The sequence below is a fragment of the Numida meleagris genome, chromosome Z, assembly GCF_002078875.1.
Source record: "Numida meleagris isolate 19003 breed g44 Domestic line chromosome Z, NumMel1.0, whole genome shotgun sequence".
NCBI classification, from domain to species: Eukaryota; Metazoa; Chordata; class Aves; order Galliformes; family Numididae; genus Numida; species Numida meleagris.
The window spans coordinates 16,594,887-16,616,690 of record NC_034438.1 but is presented as its reverse complement, the minus strand read 5'-3'; the positions used below and the strand labels follow the sequence as shown (position 1 = coordinate 16,616,690).

The 21,804-nt window shown below is 37.6% G+C and overlaps 1 protein-coding gene across 10 annotated transcripts in view; it reads left to right on the top strand.

Moving 5' to 3' along the window:
• The window catches only part of ARL15 (ADP ribosylation factor like GTPase 15), a 223,085-nt gene that overhangs the window by 45,876 nt on the left and 155,405 nt on the right, over window positions 1-21,804 (top strand). For 7 of the 10 annotated variants that reach the window (XM_021380021.1, XM_021380025.1, XM_021380027.1 and 4 more), the window contains exon 4: window positions 767-901. The exons of the other annotated variants lie outside the window; for them this stretch is intronic. In XM_021380021.1, the coding sequence (XP_021235696.1) occupies window positions 800-901 (102 nt within the window). In that variant the 5' untranslated portion in view covers window positions 767-799. The remainder of the gene's footprint in view (window positions 1-766; window positions 902-21,804) is intronic. 10 annotated transcript variants of the gene reach the window in all.

Here is a 21,804-nt window from a genome sequence, read left to right as displayed (position 1 = left end):
AGTTTATTTGGAGAATGAACCTCATCCGTCTTTTATCTTCTGATCACAGAGCATTTACAGAAAAGAAAGAGTAAAGTTGTCACTGTACCTTCTCAAGACAGGGTTGTTTTCACATAGATAATTATTTGAAATAGGTGAAGGATTTTGAAGGTGAGTAAGTTAGCTAAGACACGTTTAATCCTTGCCTTTCTGTCGTTTCCATTAGCTTGACGAAGCTGTTAGGCACTGTGGAAAAAGACCCGCCAGGAAGATAAATTTGTCTGGTTTGGAAAGAGAACCGATGTAAATCCCTTCTGGTTAGACAGTTTTGTCCTTGGGGGGGTGGGAGTGTGGCGCAATTCTGACTTGTCTCACCTTAAGTCGAGTGTTGAACAACTCATGAAGGCTTAGTGCCAATGAGTGCAAAGGACTACAAATAAGAAGGATTCCAGATATATTTGACAACAAACAGATTCTACAGGAAATCTGAGGATGCAAGCAAACAGTTTAGGCCAGCACTGATATCTAGCAGTGGATCTGAATGAGAACAAATAGGTTTTATCTGAAAAGAAAAAAAACACCCACATATGAAAATCAAGAGTACTTAACTCTTTAGTTAACAGTTTGTCCAAGGGTAAACAAGTTTTCATACTTAAAGGAATGAGAATTATAGAAAAACATCTAGGCACATCTGGATGGAGCTTGGAGACCTTCCTGATTCACTGAAACACTTGCTTCATGCTGTTATTGATAGCTGTCACATGACTTTTACAATGATTTTTTCTAGACGAATGTTCAAACCTGTAAAACAAGAGTTTGAATGAGGCTTCATGGGACAGCTGAGCTGCAGAACCAGTTCGCTGCTGAAGAGACAGCCTTGCTGCGAGTTCTGTGGTCCCCTTTCCTCTTGCCTAGGTATCAGGTATAAACTGTGTGTGTATGGTGGTCATTCTCTCCCTGACTTGTTAAGTCTTCTTAATACTGTTTGTACTTTTACCTTTGTATGAAAGTAGGTCAGTCTTCACAAGGCTTCATGAATGCTCTTGTACTCCTGATATTTTCCAAAAATGTGTATGTAAAGGCTATTTCTGTGTTTGTGTGAGATTGATTCACTGTTGATAGTAGCCCAGAAGCATGTGATCCAAGTCAAGATGTTAACTAAGGCAGCATTCCAGTGCCAGCTTTGCACCACCTGCTGAGAAATTCTCATAGGATTTTCTTTCATTCACTTTAGTTTCACTTAAAGAAGGAGCTTTGTCTTGAATTGGGATGTTGTGTCTAGGAGTCCTTTATAATCAGTCATCAAGGCATACATTTGGTAAGGAATATATACCCAATATATGTTCTCGAATGTCTTTTATCGTCCTTCTGGGCATTACTCCTTGAGTTTTTCCGGATCATGAATTAGTCTTGGTCTTTTCAGATTACTAAGTGACAAATGCAGTATTCCAAACTGGAATTGCTGCTATATCTGGGAATTGAAGAACATCCTGTGGAATTAATGCGTGCTGAATAATCCTGTAGGAATGAAATAAAACAATGTAAGGTAGAAACAAGCATACTCTATCTGCAGACTACTATCTCAAGGACAATGACTTCATTTGAACTTGATAATGTTTTAGGTAACATTTAAGTTCAAGAGTGGAAGAAGAGTGGCTTACGCATGCTTATATGCAAATTTTTAATGTGAATTTTCAGGGGGAATTTTCTTAGATTACTGTATTGCCCGTTTATCTCATTTTTCATCTTATTACATAGAGCAATGACGACATTTGTGTTCTGGCTTGCTGAGAGTTTCATGCCAGCGAATTTTGTTGCGTTGTTTTTCTTATCCACGTTGGCTCACTGTAACCTCAGATTAATCTCATACATAAGATTTTCTTCTGTCTATGCCTGTTTGGCTCATGAGAACATCCCCAAGAAGATTCCTAAAGGCCTCCTGTAGTTCAGAATAATTCCAGGCTTTTCTAACGAAACTGTTCTGAATTTGACCCGAATAACATTACGAATGACTTTGTGTATTTTTCAGTATTTTTCTGTTCCCACACTGTGCTTGGTACAAACTTGATATTAAATACCATAACAAACTAGAAAGCTGTTGACATCTTATGTTTTCGTTGTTAGCAAGTATTGTTTGCATAAGATTTATCTCCTGAGAGGAGAAGGGATTGCTTTAGAGAAATATGCTTGCCTTCACTAGTCTAACAATTGGTAATCTGTTCCAATGTGGGTGTGTATATGCACTCTTCTCTGAAATGTTTTCTCAATTGTGAGATTTCCCTGTTATAAATTCCCAGCTGGGAAAAGGAAACTTATTTTCAGCAGGAACTGGTCTTGTCTTATTTCTGAATGATAGTTTGGTGACACCCTCCTTTCATGCTTAAATGTGCAATAAGGTAAATTTTCTATACTGTCTTGGTTTGAATAAAAGCTTACTAAACCGATGCTGGTCACCTTCAAACAGCATTTCATTTAAATTCTTGAGGTAGTGCAGACCCTTTAGACCTGTTTGTGTACATAAATAATCTATTTTTGGATCTAAACCAAAAACTTGTAGTTTTATGCTTCTCTTCTGAAAATTGACTAGGTAAAAGCTGTTACTATTTAAGACAAACTGTCTGCTCTCTGTGTGTTTGTAGTTGGTTCTACTTGCTTCACTGGCTAAAACATCATTGTTGGAGCTCTGTGCCTTTCTGGATTCTCCCAGAACTTCAGTTTAAGTTGGCCAAATCTGCTATAATCATAGGGATTGCATCAATGTGATGAGCAGTATATCTTAGCCTGGAGAACTTTTTACGACTTGATGTAAGAGAGGCCAACAGCAGTTCTTTGGAGTGATGCCTGCAAGCAAAGCTGAATTTCTTCCATAGAAATCTGTATGCATTTTCTGTGGAATTGGTGAGATGCCGCAAACATGGAACAAGAATTTAATGTTTATAAAAAGCTTTTTACACTGGACAGCCAGATGAAGTACACTGGAGTCAATATGGTCCATCTTTTGGTAAGCAGATGTTTTCTGCAGGCTTATTCCATGTGTTCCACATGGAACCCAAGAGCAGAATGCTTCCTCACCTGTGTTCAGCTGCATTAATAAAGGAATGTGCTGTGTCTTCTAAGTAGCAGTGGGAGTAACAAGCATCTCACTTGAACACCTGCAGATCTCCTGCCTTTCCTTAACAGCTCTTGCTGCTGGCTTCATAGCTTATACAGGGAAAGAAAGGGAAAATGACAAGAGAGCATTCCTACTCCCATTCTACCTTGTTTCTTTGCTTCTCCCTCTTGCAGTAATGATTGCTGCTGCATGCATTGCAGTCCCTGTCCCACGTAAGCAGGAAGCTTTCTCTGCTGCTTTGTGCTAGAGGAAGTCGCCTCTGTGGGAACATTATACCTGACATGCATTGCTGTCCTGAAGGAGGTATTTCTCTTGGCATTGACAAGATTGTTCTGCTGTGTTGTAAATAGGAAATTTTGTCTACTCTGCATTGCTCGCTGTGTCTGAATGGCCTTAAGCACAAGGAGCCAAATTCAGCCTATAGCAGCTGTAACTTTGTGGACTCTATATTGTCTCTGTTAGAGTTACTTCTGCTCTGAATGTAAGTTGATCCCACATGTCTGGGATACTTCAGCATAATACAAGCTTCTGCCAGCCCTGCAAGATGTTGAACAGCACACAGTGGCACTTGTGGAACCAAACACAGGAAATACACACCTCAGAGACATCCTCTGCCTTCTGTTTGTTTTAGTAAAGCCACATTTGTTGGTTATCCAGTATAAGTGAATAGCTGTAAATCCAGAAAGTATTGTTTAGATTACCTTGTCATTCTTTATTCATAATAAACTCCATAGGTGCCTTCTCCTCTTAGAGGAGAGGATTAAAACATCTATTTATGATTTGAATATTTCCAGTAGTAGAGACTCCATTACAATCTGGGTGAGGTGTTCTAGTGTTTAACTGCATCCCATGTCATGATTGAATATGACATTTTTGATCCCCTTCCGCATGCTTTAAGGAAAGCATTTCTTCTAAGATAAGTATTACAACTTTCTCATGCCCTGGTGTTATCAGAGATTTTATTTTATTTTTTCTGGTCTTCCACTTAATGTAATGACTCTTCCCTGTCCTGACTTCTTTGATTCTATTTTTGTACATACTCTCTGGGGACATCAGAACATACAACAGTAGTGTAATGAGAATTGTTCTTGTGTCAACTACAGACTTCATAAAACCTTTCTCCTACTTCCTGGTAATTCTCTAATCTCCAAAGCAGATGTCAGGCCTTTGAGGCTGTGACTGTTCCTCACAGATGCTTCACAAAAACATACAAACTGTGCATCCAGGGTTTTCCCCATGGTTGAAAATACTAACTTCTCTCTTTTTTTTTTTTTTTTCTAGGCGCAAATGTCCATATGGTTGGGTTTTTATAATTCCTACCAGTTACCTGTGCTCAGTTTATTAAATGAAACCTCTTGCCTGAATATATCCTGTGATTTGCTTTCTGTTGCTTTCTTTCCAAGAAGTCATGTGCACATCTAGCCATCGGTCTTAGTTTTCTTTGGGGCAGGTAGTGTACAGTAGCAAACAGCATGGACAGGTCCCATGGGATCATGCTGGAAAGGTATCACTCGGAGAAAATTCCCTTGTTTACATGTACATCCCGGAGCCCATAAATCAAATCCAATATCACTAAATCACTTCTAAAATTGTATAAGTGTATTTTTACATTCCAATGGAGTAAAATATCCTACACTGCAAAACAGTGTATCTTGCAGAAGTCTGAGAATATCACATAAAATCTTAGTTTTAAAACACAGATTGAAAGAAGTCTTTTGTCTGTAGATCTATTGATTGGCACTCACTGCATAGCTTAATTTAAAATCTTCATTATCAAGACTCTCATCAGTTATTCTAGTACATAAAAAATATTTTTGCTTCATAAAATCTACTTCAGACTGACAGGCCTATAATTATTGGAGGCATCCAGTTTTCCTTCTGTAAATGTTGACATAGCATTTGTTTTCTTTCTTTTCTTTTGAACTTTTCCAGTTTCATTTTTCCAAACCATCAGGATGATAAGCATTACCAGTCCAGCCAGTACCTATGCCATCTCTTTCAACACACTTGGATACAAGTTATCCAGCTTTGCTGATGTAAAAGTGTCCAATTAGTAGCGGCTGTTTAATATCTCCTTGAGTTACTGCTGGAATGGAAACTATTTCATCATCATAATATGAACGTTCTTTGCCTTCTCTCAGACAGATGTGTATTAAACTCCTCCTGCTTTTCTTTGTTACTGACAGCAGTCGTACAGTTTCCATCTAATACTGCAAATCTTTTTCTCCTCCTCTCCCTGAGGATATTTAAACAAATTTCGTGTAGCAGTTCAAGCCACTCATTTCTCATTTTTTTCTTTTTTTTGTCCTAATATAAGATTGTCTCCTGTTGAAGGGTCAACTGGTATCCTGCTGATAAAAAGAAGATTTCAGTCAGGCTGCCATGGATGAATTAATATCTTTTGCCAAAGAAAAATGAAATAGTCTAGCTCATCTTTAATACGAGCATCCTGATGACAACTTTTCTTTACTGTAGTGACTGTATATAGGGGATGGGTTTCCATTGAATCTAAGCATAGAAGAGCTAGAGCATTGACTTCAACTGTCCATTTAGAATGAGAGGATTCTTGCTTTTGAAGGTGCCTGCTTCCTTTTACTGGCTATAAAGGCCACCTAAAAAACTAGATTTCTGATTATTTCGGATTCTTAGGTGACCGGGGGTAGGTGCACAGCAGATCATCTTTGTTCAAATATACAGAAAAGGGAAACTACCAAGAGAAACATCATCAAGATTTCAGTTCCCCAGTTTTGGTTTTCTGAAATGTGCCTCTTTACAGCGTTTGCCTTGGCTCTTGTTCACTGGTGATTACAAGCTAAAAAGTGAATTCACCTTTTAAGAAGAAGTCAGTAATTAGTATATACCACACTTGACACCTGAAAGTTAATTTGTTCTCCTGATGTATTCTGCAGTCTGAATTTGATAGTCTAGTATCTAGTAGATCTGTTCCCAGATGAGAGAGACTGATTCATGTGATCAGCGTTTTCTGAATTGGATCTGTATAGAAATTGGTTCTTCTTAACTTTCCAGTTCATCTGTATTTATTTTTGTCTCACAGGTATAGAAAATAGAGGTCTATGGCTTGCTTTTGTGTGTTATGCAAAGCAAATTTTAACAAGAGGAGTAGAGTGACTGCAGAGGTCTTTGTGGGAGAGCTTTTTGTTTTCTTAAAGATATCACTAAGAGAAATATGCAGAAGAAGCTACACAGTCAAAAATAGAATAAGGCTTAGAGGGCAAAATCTTAAGGTGATCTTCAGCTTTCTGAGACAATGCGCAATTAACTGTTGATATCTTAGTTATGTTTCCGTATCAGATAGTTTGTTAATGAAGTTTCAAGACCACCGTATCTGTAACATCTCTGCGCATTTGTAGATGCAGACTGCACCTATGCCTTCTGAAAGGTCATTCACATTTTGATAGAATCTGTTTTTTAAAAAAGACAAAGCCAAACAACCAAAAACCCCTCTGAGTCTGTAGCTTTACAATATTGTAATTACACATTTCACATTGTTATTCTGACCTTATTGAATTGCCTTCAGCATTTGCCAGCTGTTGCTATCAACTGCAAATTGCTATGTATGGTAACAGGTAACCTGCTTTTATTGCCATGTAATGTGTGAGATGTAAATAACTTTGTAATGTAATTACATGGCACTTACCTTATGACTGAAGTAATTACATGGTTGTTTGTACCCTGTAAAAAAAAAAAGTGATAACTTTGGTTTTCATAATGGCATTGTTTGATTTGTCTTTAGCACGTTTACATGTTAAGTTTTCAGTAGTCTCAGTATTTATGATCCATCAGCTACTCATCTCTCTTTTCTTAAGACTGCATCAATGATTTCTAGAGGGTCCAAATTTGCTGGCAGAACACTTTTGCAGTGGAATTTTCAAATACAGCCTTTAGAACTTACTTCTTGTATTTCCATGAGAAAGTCAGCAGCACAAACAAATGCTTGTACTTAAAGCATGTATCTTTCCATTAAATTCTTTACAATATTGTGTTTGAAATGAATTAGATTTATCAGTAACTTACTGTCAGCCCTTTTAAGCAATTAAATGAAGTATCTTTTTATGAGCTGGTGTATGGTTTATCTGCCAACTTTATTTTAAATGCGGGCATGATTTGAGTCTATAGCACTGGTTAGGAGTAAGTTTGCTGCGCTAAAATTGGAAGCATTAATGATTGTTGTGCTTACAGTGCTGTCTGTGTAATTAGAATAGCTATGTAATGTTTATGTGTGTATGGAAATTGATAGCTTCTCAGGATGCAAACAGATTTATTGTTGGCACACCACATTGTCTGTACTCAGAAGAGGATGGAAAAATTGGAAATGCTGCAAAGGACTGAAGCATGCATGGAAGAGAGGCTTGGTGTTCAGACAGGGTGCAGTGATGTTGCTGGGAAGGCAGAAGAGGGCACTGTGCAGCTGTCTGGTGACCTGAGTGCCTTGTGCCACTGGAAGAGGTGCTTGTGGGAGCAGTTGCAACTCTTTTATCACTGTGCTGCGTAGACGCCAACTGAAGATAATAATAATTAAAAAAAGCACACTAAAAAACCCCCAAGAAACAAACGAAAAAAAAAAAGCCAACCTCCAAGAAAACACCTCCCCTTTTATGCCTTTTTCTCTCTGTAGAGTGATAGAATTCCCCAAAGAGTGTACTGATACGGATGCCTCTCTTGGGAATATCTTGCAGGGTTCAGCCTTCCATCCTGCCGGTCTCTGGCTCGGAGCGGGGTTGCCCGTCGGGGCGGTTGTGAAGGGCTGCTTCCGCGCAGCGAGCGGTAGATGGCAGTGCTGTCCCGCTGCACTGCCTGAACGGGGCTCCTCGGAAACTTTAATCCTGGGTAACGTGCCCTTCGCTACGTGTCTGAAACACTCATAGCTAGGTTAAACAGAACGAGATCAGTTCCTTAAAGAGTGTTATCAGTGTTGAAATTTGGAGGAGAGAGGGAAATGGGACGTTAACGATATTTACAAATAGGTGCTAAATGCATTTGTGTTCTTTGGTTATCTTTTCCCTATGCCGTTCAAAGATAAAAGAACGTCATACTAATATAATGCCATCTAATGCCATTTCAAACGCAATTGGAAGTCACTGCAGTATGTATGCTCCTAACTTTTTTTATCCCTCTGGGGGAAATTGCTTTCTGTAAAAACAAAAAACAAAACAAAACAAAAAAAAAAACGTTGGTTAGTGATGTGCACTGCATTCCTGTAAATTTTGCATTTCCCCATATTGAAACATCTCTATGATCTGAAAACTTGATGACTCACAGTTTGTCAGGCTTATAGGTCTTAAATCAGAGCCAGTCCCTCTTGGGTTTTCTAGTACCGGAAATCTTGTGGAGATTCCTTACTGTTTATCCATGAGCATGCTTTGAAGGGAAAGATCGATTGATCACTTTTTTTGTCCTAATGTCATTTGATTACAAAAATAAGTTATCCCCCCCCCCCCCCCCCCCCGTATTTAATCTGTATCATTTTAAAATAAGTTTTTAAAGTTGGTCATTCTGATGGCACAGTAGCAGAAATCAGTTCCTCAGAGTATGTAATCTCTGTAACAATCTCAAATTCTTTCTGTTCTGAAGTTCTTATTAATAACTATGTGAAGTACGTAGGTCTTTACATTTTAAGACAAGTGTATTTTCCCATAGAAGTACTGCATCACAAGATGTGAGGAATGTAGAGTGTACTTTTTCACAATTGTGTTTGTGATGCACCAGAGCAGAACCACTGTAATGTGTACTCTTAAAGGCACACATTTATTCAGTTAGACTGAGAGCTTTATTAAATTATTTGTTTAGAAATTTAGTTTCATTATTTTTCTTTTTTTTTTTTTTTTTTTTTTTTGCTTTTTTTTTGTATGTACATACAGACTTACAAGACTTTTGCAGGTTCTGAAAAAGACCTGAGTTTATTTTCCTAGATTCAATTTATGGAACAGCATATTGGAGATACAGAATTTTATGGCAAACTCTTCTTGCTGATATATGTGCTAGTTCTGATTTTTGTGAATATGGGAAATGCCAGAATTAGACTATAAACATTTAAAATGCAGTTTTAGTAATTATTTAACTTGCATTTTACTGCTAATGTTGACAGAAATACGTTTCACCAGTTGTCATTTTTGAACTTGGAAAGTATTTTAGGAGCTAGGATTGTGGTCTTCCCTTAATGTTTCCTTTATGAAATGCATATGAATATTTGGGTTGCTTTAAAAGGATTTAAAAAAAAAAAAGTTTTTTGATGATATTTAAAGTTTGTATCAAATATTGTCAAAGCCTGCCTGATACTGAAGATGATCAAGACAGAAACCAAAACTAACATCATACCATAGGTTTTCTAGAAATCCTAAAGACTGCTTGCCACAGTCTTACAAACTGAATGAAAACATAGTCTTACAAATCAAGTCTTAGCAAATAATCAAGTCTTCCAAATTGAATCATAAAAAAAGCCCCCCAGATTAAATAAGTGGTAGCGCATACAGTTTCAGTGGTCAAAACACTGGGTATGATATAGTCACAGGAAGCTTAGTAGATATTTTAAAGGAAAAAAATAAATTGATGGACACAAAGTCAGCTGTCTTCTGTGAGTTGTTGATATTGTTACACAATGCATTACACAAATAAAAATTAAAAGATCTCTTGTCTGACAGAACTTCAGAAGCACCTCAGAAATTGTTGAAGGAAAAAAATACAGGAAAAGAAATCTAACTTTTTTCCTTTCTCTTTTTTTTAATTTTTTTTGGAGTGGATGAAGTTTTGTCTATCAGAAGTTTGCAGTATAGCTACATAGTGCTTACAGCACTATAAGATATATCACGGTAAGCCGTGGATTTTTTTTGTGTTTGTGTAGACAAGAAAATTTGGCTTTACATTTCATTTCTGCATAGCCAGACTTGCTCTTATGTTTGTAATATTTAGAAAAGTTCAATAGGGGGCCCTTGGTGCTTTGATCTAGTGCCACAGTGCAGTTTAATGAGAAAGAGGTTTTCAATATTGTCTGCAATATTAAAAATTCTGCCAAGTCTATCTTAAATAATAAAATGCGAGATCTACACCTTGGAAACCTTCTTGTATTTTTGGGCACTCTTTCTGTTTGAAACAGGTAATTACAAAAACCTCCGGATCAATTTTTGTAAAGGGGCACCCTGATGGGTGCCATGACTGAAGTGTGACATGAGCCTTTTCCAATACAATGGGTGGCCTAACATTCCTTAGGAAGGCCAAGCTCATTAAATATTCTCTTCTTTTTTTCCACCCTCTCCCCCTCTTCATGCACTTAGCTTGAGTTGTGCTAAGTCTGGGGTTTCTTCACTGAGGACTTAGGAAAATTGCATAGAGTTCTCAGATTGAATTTTTTATGTGTATGACTTCATGATGGCATTAGCATGCGCTTTGATCCATGTGTGAATGGCACTGGGTCGGCTCTTATTGCCATATCCAGATGGTGTTACAGGGGACAAACAGTTGTGTTTTAGGATTTCTCAATAGACTGTCTAGACTGGTCTTGCAGCAGACAGATACAGCCACCCATCAAATTAGCGTTTGTCAGATTTATGGTAATGGTTCACCAAAGCCTTCCTGTCATTGACATTAAGATTTATGCCTCCGAAGTTATTTTATCTTCCACAGAGTGTAAAGTCTGATCATGTGTATGTGTGTGATTATCTTCATGTAGATGCATATTTGCATATATAAATTAACTAAAAGAGGAAAAAAAAAAACCAACACAACGGTGGAGAGAAGTAATTACTACAATAAGACGCATAATTTTTGAAGTATTTTTAAAAAAGAGTCCAGTCCTGCAACTGCATTGATTAAGGAAGCTTTCCCTCTCCTGTCCATCCCCTCCCTTCTAATGATAATATGGATGTTCTGTTCCAGTCAGTGTCTCCCATATGTCCTTTTTGGAAAGAAAAACATGTATGTGGATTACTACGGCTAGATTTTGCGCTTTCATGTTACACTGCAGTAATACGAGCTGCTCCCTGTACGCAGTGGGAATAACCTTTTGACAGGCAGTATGTCCATTCTCAGTGGAAATGTTTTTCCAAGTCTGGCCAGGGCTCCTTTGATCGTGCCACCTCAAATGTAGGGGTCATAGCTACTATGCAATGCAAGAACCACTGATAGCTGACCAGAGGAGAGAGAAATTTGAAAAGGGCATATTTAAAATAAGCCAAATGCAGTGGATTTTTTAAATTATTATTTTATTTTTTAGGGCATCAGCAATTTATACTGCAGTGGGAAGGCTAAGCAGGAGCACTGGGAAAAATTGTAAAGGTAGCTGAACGAGGTAGTATACACTTGAGAGTGGAAATGAGATTGTGGACATTTCAAATAGCTGAACTGCAGTGGTGATTTGTGGGCTTGAACATGTCAGAGCATGTTTTGGAAATGTTTATGTGTTGTAAAGTTATTTCAAAAATAGCAAAGGGGGTAGGGGGCTGATGAAAAGATAGCGATGTTATAGTGAACTGTGTATTTTAGGAATGCTACCACTTAATGAAGAAGCAATTTTACAAAACACGTGAATTGATTTGCAAGTATTTCTGTGTTACGCACTTCAGAAAATCTGTCCCATATTTGCTAGAAATGAGAATAATTATTACTGATTGTGAGTAAGAACAAGAATTTGATCAATTATAAGGCCATTCTGTAGGCAGCTTAATTCTCTGCTCTTGCTGTTTCCCTTGCTTGAAGGAACTTCGTGACATTGGAAGAAAGTAAACATGTCTGATATACTAATTGACAAGAGTTAGCTTCAGGAAGTTGGAGATGGTTCTCCAGAAGGCAGCTCCCAGTCCTTGAAAAACGTGTGCGCTCCCTGTGCAGTTTTTCTGGGGGGTTCAGAACCTCCCTGTTACACTGCAGTGTTCCCTTGAATGTTGGAATAATCTGCTAGTTTGTTCTTCACAAATACTTGGTCAGAGATTGTGACGTTATAAGCTTTGTTTACTGGATAGATATCTCTGATATGTGTGTGCTGAACATCTTTGTCTGCTACACAACTTTTCTCTGTGCAAGTACTTCAGTGAAAGGAACACAGATTTCAGGAGCAAATCTTTAACAGCAGAATAAGAACTCATTTGCTTTATTTGGAGGAGCGTGAAGAGAACTGTTCTCCCCCCCCTTCCCCCCATTTTTTTTAATTTCCCTTAGGAATGTTATTTATGACTTCTGGGAACAATAGTTAGTCAGACTTTGTCTCCATGCTGTACCTTTTCATACCTCGGTGGAGGATGCAACATTGTGTTCTGATTGTCTTTATGTAGAACAAGAGAGACTTGTTTTGATTTTTATTGTACTCCAGTTTTGTCAAAATAAGTGCATGTTGCATTGACGCATTTTTATTAACTGGTATATTCTCTGTATAAAGTTTAAGTTAGCAATATTAATACAGCACTTTAAACAGTTGAGTAAGCATTTTAAATTCACTATATTGCTGTTTAGGGTTTAACCAGACATTGTGAAATGTGTTCCTACATGCAATAAATACAGATGGTATTTCTTTCAAGACTCTAAGTTATATTTCCTTACTTTTTATTCCTTTCTCACACAGCATTAGAAAACCTTACCTGCCCTTGGAGGCTTTAGGTGAGATATTTTTCTTTGAAGAGCTGGGCTTTTCCTTTAAGGCATACTTCTCTTTTTATTTTGGTATGGTAAAAACCTGGCATGAAATCTTTCTTTCTTCATGCTGTCTTGTCTCTATCAACTAAAAGATATTGTATGGCCAGTTTAAATTTCTAAGAATCATTACTTCTATAGGAGGACAGAAGATTATTTATTTAAAACTATTCTCTCTTGAATGCATGCGGCTTACTGATTTGAACACAACTTCGTTGCATATTAGAAATGAATTTATCAGAGAAGAACTAAAAGGTGCATATTGTATTATTTATTTATTTCCTTCATGTCAATTCTTAGGGCTGCCTAAACTTAAGAGTTGGCTGGGTCCCAGGCAAGAACCCATTTAAGTGCTGTAAGCTGGTTTGTTACAAAGCAAGAGAAGTACCCTTGGTGCTATAGTCACGGAGGTTCTGCCTGGGAGCACACACGCTGAATTGGATGAGCAAAGCTGAGGAGCTGTTGACCCACCTGCTGGGTCCTGCCATCATAGTGGCTAGAAACTTGCAGTAGGATGAGGCTCTGCTGAGTACTTCCTCCCAGGGTGTTCCTGGTGATGAAGAATGCCGCAAGCATTGCCTGCCATGGGAGATGGACAAGAAGAACATGCTATGATGTTTTGTTGGGCTTTGTGCTTGGGGGAGCCACTGTCATCTTCTTTTCTATCTGAGGGAGATTTTGATGACAGGTTATGAACTAAGAAAGAAAATGATGTTATCCCCCCTTTCTTCCCAAAGCAAAGAGAGTTAAGTTGGGTGTGTGAGGAATGGATGTAGAAGAGTGTGCTAAGTGGGGAACAGCAGGCAGGCAACTGAGAGAGAGCTCTTTTTAAAAAAAAAAAAAAAACAGTGACCAGCCTGTGCCTGCCAGCATAAAGACACTTACAGGACCTTGCCTGCTGTGTTTCTATGGGAGCATGGAGCTGGGATGTTCCACCACTGGGCATTGGCATGGCAGCTGCTCTGCAGGCTGGTGCTGCTGCCTCGGCCCCTTACTGCCCGTGATTGCTCACACCCAGAGGAGAATGAGGCGAGGGGGGCAATGGAGCTGCCTAAGCAGATGTTGGATTGAAAGAAAAGTCGTCTAGAACCATGGCCTAATTCCCTTGTCAGCATACACAGCCCTCACACCCAAATTTACGAGTGTTTTAAATCCTAGCTAGCTGGCCCAGCTGGGAATATAAACTAGACCTCAGGTATTGTTTTAACTTGAGCTGGCAAGTTGCCCATCCTGCAACTGAGGATACAGAATAAATCTGGCAATCCTTCAGGGCTGTCCCACAGTTCCCCCAGAAGCCCGGACAAATGCTTGACGATTCCTTTCCAGTTAACGTGGGAGAGGTTTTTCTTTCCCCCTTACTATAAAAGCAAAGCAAAAAAAAAACCCACCCTGTTGTGATACATCTCTAGAAATGCTTTCACTGGTAAAGGAACAGTTGGGCAGTGGCTACTCACCTCGTGACTAAGTAATGTGGGTGCTTAGGTCTGAGCACCTGGGCAAAGCTGGCGTCAATGAATAAACATGCCTACACTGGAGCCAGTAGACTGTGGGAGTCTGTTCAAATCAATAAGCTGTTCAGGCTTTTTTTTTTTTTTTTTCCCTCCAGTGGCAGTAGCTTTGTTAGGACACTAAAAACTTATAAGCTGTATTTGCTGGAAAATATTGTCACCTAAGACTTGAATAGGTGAAAGATAAGAGGAGAGCTCTGCAAACTTTGTACTGCAGTCAAAGGACTGTAAAGGTTGAAAAGGATCTTGGAAGGTCTGTGGTCCATCCTCATGGTCAGAGGAGGGGATCAGCTTGAGGTCTGACCAGGTTGTTCAAGGCTTCATCCAGTTTGGCTCTGGTTTTGAAAACCAAGGGGAAGAACCCTCTAAAGTTAAGGACTGCAAAGTCTCTGGGCAACGTGTTCCAATACTAGACTGTTCCCATGAAGAAGAAGTATTTTCTTATATCCATTTTCTTATATGTTGGGCTTCAGTTTGTCCATTGTTTCTTTTCCTCACTCTGTTTACAGCTGTGAGTATCTCTTCTGAAAATTCCCAGTACGTTTATCCAGATATCTCAATTGCTTTAGATTGTCTGGAAGATTATTCTCTGTTTGTACTGCTGTGATCTTGTTCAATTTTATAAGTGAGATTTCTTTCAGCAGGAGGTGCAGCTCGGGCTGCAATATGATTTTGGGGAGTTGGCACATTCAGTATGCCACATGTAATATAAGTACAAAATACATTTGAACAAACAGAAATATGTACTTTTGGCAATATTGTCGTCTGAAACATAAGGCAAAAGTGTGAGGCCTGATGCATTTGCATTAGCAAATGCCTGTTCTGAAAGTAGAGAATCATAGAGCTTTTGTAAGTAACAAAGGGAAATTGAATATTTTGTTTTAATATACTGCTGTGTTTAGGAATGAGTTGTGAGACTGACTGATCTTAATTTCACATTTCAAATAGGAAACTCCAGGGCATCAACAAAGACACTAAAAAACTTACAGAACCAGAAGACAGCAACATCCTAGTATGCTGGTATCTTCACATAGCAGAGCAGCTTCAAATTAATGTTAAAGCAATCAGTTGTGTAAAAGAGATGTCTTAATTCCTTCTGTTCTCAAGGTAGATTTTTTCCTTTTTTTTCTTCTGATTTTTTTGCTATCAAGTGGATAAGTGGTATTTTCAATCTCTTCATAGATTACTGTTTTGTTTCATTATGGTTTTTTCGTAGTTAAGTACATGCTGAGCTCCAGCCCAGTCTGTGCATAAGCTACAGCTTAATTAAAATAGATTTAAAAGTAGTTTAGGTAAATAAGCACTAACCTGTGTTTGAAAATTCACTGAGTTAACGCAGGGTAAATTTCATCATACGTATATGCAATACACAAAAGCAGTGAGAATCCACTTCTTAATTCATATTTGCTTTCTTTTTGTGCATTATCTGAAAGAGCTCTTATGTCACTTGTTTGTGTGTAGCTTGGTATTTCATTTGTGCTGTCTAGGGCCCACAGTGGCTGTGCAACCTACATTACTTGTTTTATTTTTAAAAGGTAAAACATCACTTTTGAAAAGAGACAACAGTACATTCTCTTCCTGTGCCTGGTCTAGATGTGCTGGAGCTTTGCTGTATTGTATAGAATTTACAATGTTTGTTTTCTAAACCCTGTGCCAGGTAATTGTTTTTCTGCAGTGGCACAATAGCATTCTTGATGTGTAGAGATGCATATGAATAGTAACTATTATAAATCTAGCATCAAGGCTGCAAAATAAATTTTAATACAGGACTTGACTTGACTAGCAAGAAGGGCTTTTTACTGAAGTGAGAAGCTTCTCCAGTAGAGCAGAAAACTAGGACCAGCTGGAATGGGGAGGGGAGGGACATGGTGTGGTGAACGTAAATTGTGAAATGGTCACTGCTTTGGTTTGTGTTTATTTATTTTTTTAAGCTTGTGTTGTATTAATTACTTTCCAACTAGCAAACAATAGAACTGGGTAAAATGAAACTTTATTTTTATGCCCTTCCCTTCACCTTCTGTGTGAGAAAGTATTTGTTTGGTATTTAGTAAGCTTTCTAGAAAGCTTTTTAAATACCATTTTTCATTCATATAAAAATGTTGCAGGCACATACACTTAAAACATGCAGTAATGTGACAGGAGAATGTAGTGAGATTGAGCATAGTGCTCTGAGATCGTGCTTTCCACTCTTCTCTTTGCATCGAAACCATTCCTGTAATCGCAGTGCTATCGCAAATGAAATTTTGCTGAACTAGTAATTGTTTTGTGGTTGAGAGAACACCACAAGAATTGTGTTGCTGAAGTCAGCTGCTGTGGAAATGAGACTTACTCCCCTGACTTGGCCCATAACAGTGATCTCTTAGCTACCATAATCACAGAAATTCATGGAGAAATAGATCCACTCCCATTCATTAGCATGAAATCAAGAAGCAGATCTTGGAAAGAATCTGGTAATAGACCAGAAGCCAGCCCAGTGTGGATGAGCAATCTCCACGCGCTGTTTAGCAGTGCTCTGCCTGTTGATTCAGTTGAAATGTCTCATCTCTGGGGTGTAGTGCTTGATGATACTGGCCCAGAGGTGATGAATACATGGGTAACTATGCTTGAATCCACATTCCTGAAGCAGGGGTGCAGTTTCTAGGAAGGCCAAAGATGGCAAGGGTTTTTAGCTACTGTTGCTATGTAAGCATCCAGGAGTACTACTAATAGTGCCCAATTTAAAAAAAAATAAAAAAAAATCCTAAACCCAACAAAAAAAGCCAGTCCCTCTCCTCTGCTTTTCAGGGTGTGGCAGTCCTTTCATAGTCTGATCTGGAAGCTTCAGTCTATTGGCAATTGCATAACAAAAAACACAAAACAACAACAAAAACGACAACAAACCCCAAATCAGACCCTGCCAAAGCAACTCCCACCCCAAAAAAGGAATGAATGAGGCTACACTGTAGGCTTAGTTCTCTTCTTGATATGTACTGCTGATTTTGATGGGTCGCATTTGTATGTAACGTGTTGGTGCTGAGAATGGAAACTTGACCCTTACCACGCAATACAATTTAAAATGGCATAATGTGACTGTAGGATAAGCACAACAGGGAAATAGCAGCCTTTCAGTTCTGATGGATTTTTCTTAGGGTATTCAGATGAAAGCAGTGACTGAGGTGAATTAAGCACAATTTCCAATGTTATTAGGCTATCATATGTACAAAAAATAATAGTAACTTGGTGCAATATTTTAGAATCTTTTCTTACAGATTTTAAAATTAAATAATGAAAAATTACACAGATATTGACTCAACTGGAAAAGAGAAAAGTATAATTTCTAGATAATGTGTGGAAAGCCTCTGATGTACTGCAGGAGACTTCACCCTCATGCTGAACATCTCTAAAATGTGCTGTTTTCAGAGTAAAACGTTATGCCTTTCCCCTGGTCACTAGTTCCACATATTGAGGATGCACAAAGTTAAAAGAATAAGAGTTGTGATGTGGAGAATGCCTAAGCCAATTAGTACAAAAGGTTGTGTCCCAAACTTCTGCCATGTGATAAACAATGTAAAGTAGCCAAGAACTGCAGGATAATTATGTCACTATTTTTTGAGGGGAAAACATGATGTGAAAAGCGTAGACTGAGATTGCTCCCAGTGGCTAACCAGAAAATTATCTCGTCTCTTGATTGGGTTGTAAGGGGGGGATTCTACATTGCTAGTCAAGATGTTCTTTTTATTTTCCTATGCGTGATCATTGGAGAAATGAAGAAAGTAAAGGATGTGTGCTTTCTTTACCAAAATTTGGCTCCACAATCAATTTATAATGGCAAAAATTATGGCATGAAATTCTTTAGAAATAAATCCATGCAGTCTGCTTATTGTTTTCACTGTTCTAAGATACCAGTGATGAAGATTTTTTAGTAAGTGTCTAATAAGCCACTGAAATAGCTCTAGTTGCTGAGATTCTTTATGGGAAGATCAACTGAATTCCTCTATATACTAAAGTAACAAAGGAAATCTACAAACAGCTAGCACAGAAAGCATTATAATCCATTCAGTCTTCTGCTCATGATGCTTCTTAGACTGAAACAAAGGGATATGGCAGAAATTCAGAATACAGAGTGGGACTGTTATTAGTCCTCAGGTATGTTTAGAATTTGTTGAATTCTAAGTATTGGAGAGCTTGCTTGTTTTATGCCTCCTGTTGGGGCAAATAATTTCCTTTAAAATTTTCCCAAGCTCTTACTCTTCAAAGTGTATAGTCCAAGCATATGGAGACAATCTTGTTCTACTTTAGAAGGATTATTAGTTTCAAATAAAGATCAAAAGAATGTGCAATATTTGCAACATCCTAATTTACCTCAAGCAAATACTGTGTTTGTAGCATTGTCCGTCACATGGCCTGCTAGCAGTGCAAAAGAGTTAAGAGTTCAGATTGTGTCAGAGCCACAAGGTAGTGTTAATTCCTGTTAAAATAAGTCATCCGCAGTAAGCACTTAAGGGAAATTCAAAGCTATTACAGAGGATAGCTTGCCAAAAATGTTAACTCACTTATGACAGTCAAATACTGTTAAATTCTTTGAACATGTGTAAAAATGGGAAAACTTGCAGATCTAATTCCAGAAAATGTGGGCAACACACTGATAAATGGGTTGCTCTAAAAATTCACACAGTCCTGTTATGATTTAATTTTGAGTCTTTTTGATTTAATTGGGTGTTTAACTGTGGATGGAAACACATAGTTCCTCCAAGAAAGAAGTAGTTATTTACCCTGAATGGAGTTCTGTGTGGCACTTGCATTGTATTTTTTTTTTGTCTTTTTAAATTTTTTTTTCCTGTTTGGTTATCACAAAATGACTTTTAACTAGAAAATTAGGAAAAAAAACTTTACTCTTCTGTTATCACATGTATGAGCTCCCCCTCTTTTCTAAATGGTCATGTACTAGTGCAATACCATACTGATTTTTGTGTAGACTTTTTTTTAGTACATTATTCTTGCAAGTACATCTTCCACACAGCGTAACTCCTTCTGGATTAATATACCTTTAAAATCATGGTGAAGTTCATGTCATATGCTTGATACATTTGAGTTGTGCTGAAATGCCTATGCTTTTACCCCATTTTCTATGCTGGTGAGTTTACTAAGGAAATTCTTATTTTCTTGCCTCGGTATTATGTCAACCGGGATCTGTGCTATGTCAAGCTGTCCCTGAAGGATTTTCTTCTGTATTTATCTGACACACAAGAAAAATTTTTCTAGGAAATACCACGGAATGGTATGGTTGATTGGAGTAGAAAATTTGTTACTATTAGGCTGGAATGTTAGGCTAAGCAGAAGAGAAAAGCAGAAGACAGCAGGAAGACGACTCATGATATATTTGTCATTAAAATACTTAAATTTGCCTGAAAATCCAAGTAGGTTTTAATGTTTTTACAATGGACATTGCATGGGCACTCGGTGAAAAAATATTTACCTGGTTTCATACCGTTCAACGCTTTACTTACTGCTGTAAATATTCTTTTTTTCTGTGTATATTTCCAAATCAATTTATGTTCTGTTAGAACTTTATATTCATTTTCTTTGTATAGGATTATTTTTCCTAGGATTTTTACTGGGACAGGACTCAACTGCTTTTACCATTTAAGACTGCATACTGTCCCTTGCTGAAAAATCTTCAAATGTTTCAGCTGCAGCTTAATAGTTCATTTTGATTCCTGCTTCTGGACAAGAGTTAAATATGAGTCTTCAAACCCTGATTGTGTCCTCTTACCATAAACTACTGACTATCGTTTTTGTGCTAGGTGGACGTTCCAATCATGTTCTTGTATCATTTTTTTTTTGCCTTTGATAAGAGAACTGGCACTGATTTTTTGTTTGTTTGTTTTGTTTTGATTTTTAACCACATGTTTCTGTACTGAGGGACAAAGAAGGCTGAATCCAGCTCAAAAGCAAATTCCAAATCTGAACCAAAAAATAACAATAACAGACTTGTTCAACTATTATGATTACTTTTTTTAGTGTATGTAACTTAGTCTTTTCTGCTTTGCACATAGTGTGTTGTGGTTTGGATCACACTGGGCTCGAGTGATATTTCAGTAGAATTAATGTATACATAACAACTTTGTTTTTCTCCATCCTGCTCATATTTAGTTTTTTGGTTCTGGTTTTTCTTTCGGTTCTTCGGCTAAATTTTACACTTCAAGATTACATTATCTTCAGCTTTGTGAGGTTAGCTAGATTTAAAAGTGCGTTTAAAAAAATTTGCTGGCTTATAAAGTGAATAAATTGTAGTGTTTTGTTTTGTGTTTTAAGCCAAATGACTGCTAGTTACTCTGTTTCAACATTTAGGCAATTGTACATTCATTTTGTAATGTACATTTTGCCTCACACTAATCAAAGGCTGTTCTCTGTTTTTTAGGAAAATGTATGTAGATTTGTGAACTTCCATGAACACATGCTCACTCGAATTCCCTTCTTCGCCATAGAAGTATCTCTGGGTTTAGAGAGTGCTCTTGGAAGCTGTTGATACAAAAATTTAAGATCTGAGCAGTGTAGTTAATAGTGAAATTTAAGCAAAGTTTATGCTGCCTCTGCAGAGATACTGATTTGGTTAATAGTAGCAGGAACCTTGTTGTTCCTGCTCTACAACCCTGCCAAGTGAATGTTTACCTGAGTGCATGACGATTCCACCTAGGTATAAGATGAGGGTCTCATGCAGCCCACTTGGAAACAAAGGTTAATGACATCTGTCCTGAATTAGTTTCTCCTTTTTCCATTTAAATGTCTTTCTACCCCTACTTTTATAGATTGTCATCTCTTCCTGATTAATCATTGACCTGTACAGGGTACAATATTTGCATGTTTTTGGAGCAATAAGCTTGATAATATAAGCTTAAATTTGTTACAAATATGAAGAAACATGATTACTTTAGTATTTCCTGAAATAAAGAGGACTATGTTATTATTGCTTAGGAAAGTAAAATACTTCCGGTGCTTTCTATCAGTTATTGTGATCTTTGACAAATCATACTGCAGTTTTACATCCTACACTTCTGAATTTTATTACTGAATAATGTAATCAAACTGTTCTGCACTCGTTGTATAAAATGATATGTACTGTACCTTATCATCTCTGTTCATTGTTACAGATTGCTTTGGAGAAATACTCCAGAGCTATAAATGCTCTCTCTTAAGTTAAAAATCTCTATGGCATGAGAAGAACTGTGTGCAGCTCTTCTTATTCACTTTATACATTCCTTACATTTCAAAAATGCTGATCTGACGATATGTAGATAACTGGCAGTTACTGACAACTCACTATAAAGGTTGCTGCATATTTTACCTTTGTAATTCAAAAATCCCAACTTCCAGTTTGATTTTTGTCATTTACTAAAAATCTTTATTATTCTATTGGTCTTTAATTATGGAAGTGAATGTGAAAAAAATATTTTAAACAAAAAGGTTGAGTTAAAGCCAGTGTTTTGCTTTTACAACTGATCATATATCTAAGTCTTAAAACCAACTGTCTTCTATTTCTTAAGCCTGCTTTTATTCATTGTCTCTCTCTGAATTATGCCACCAACTCCG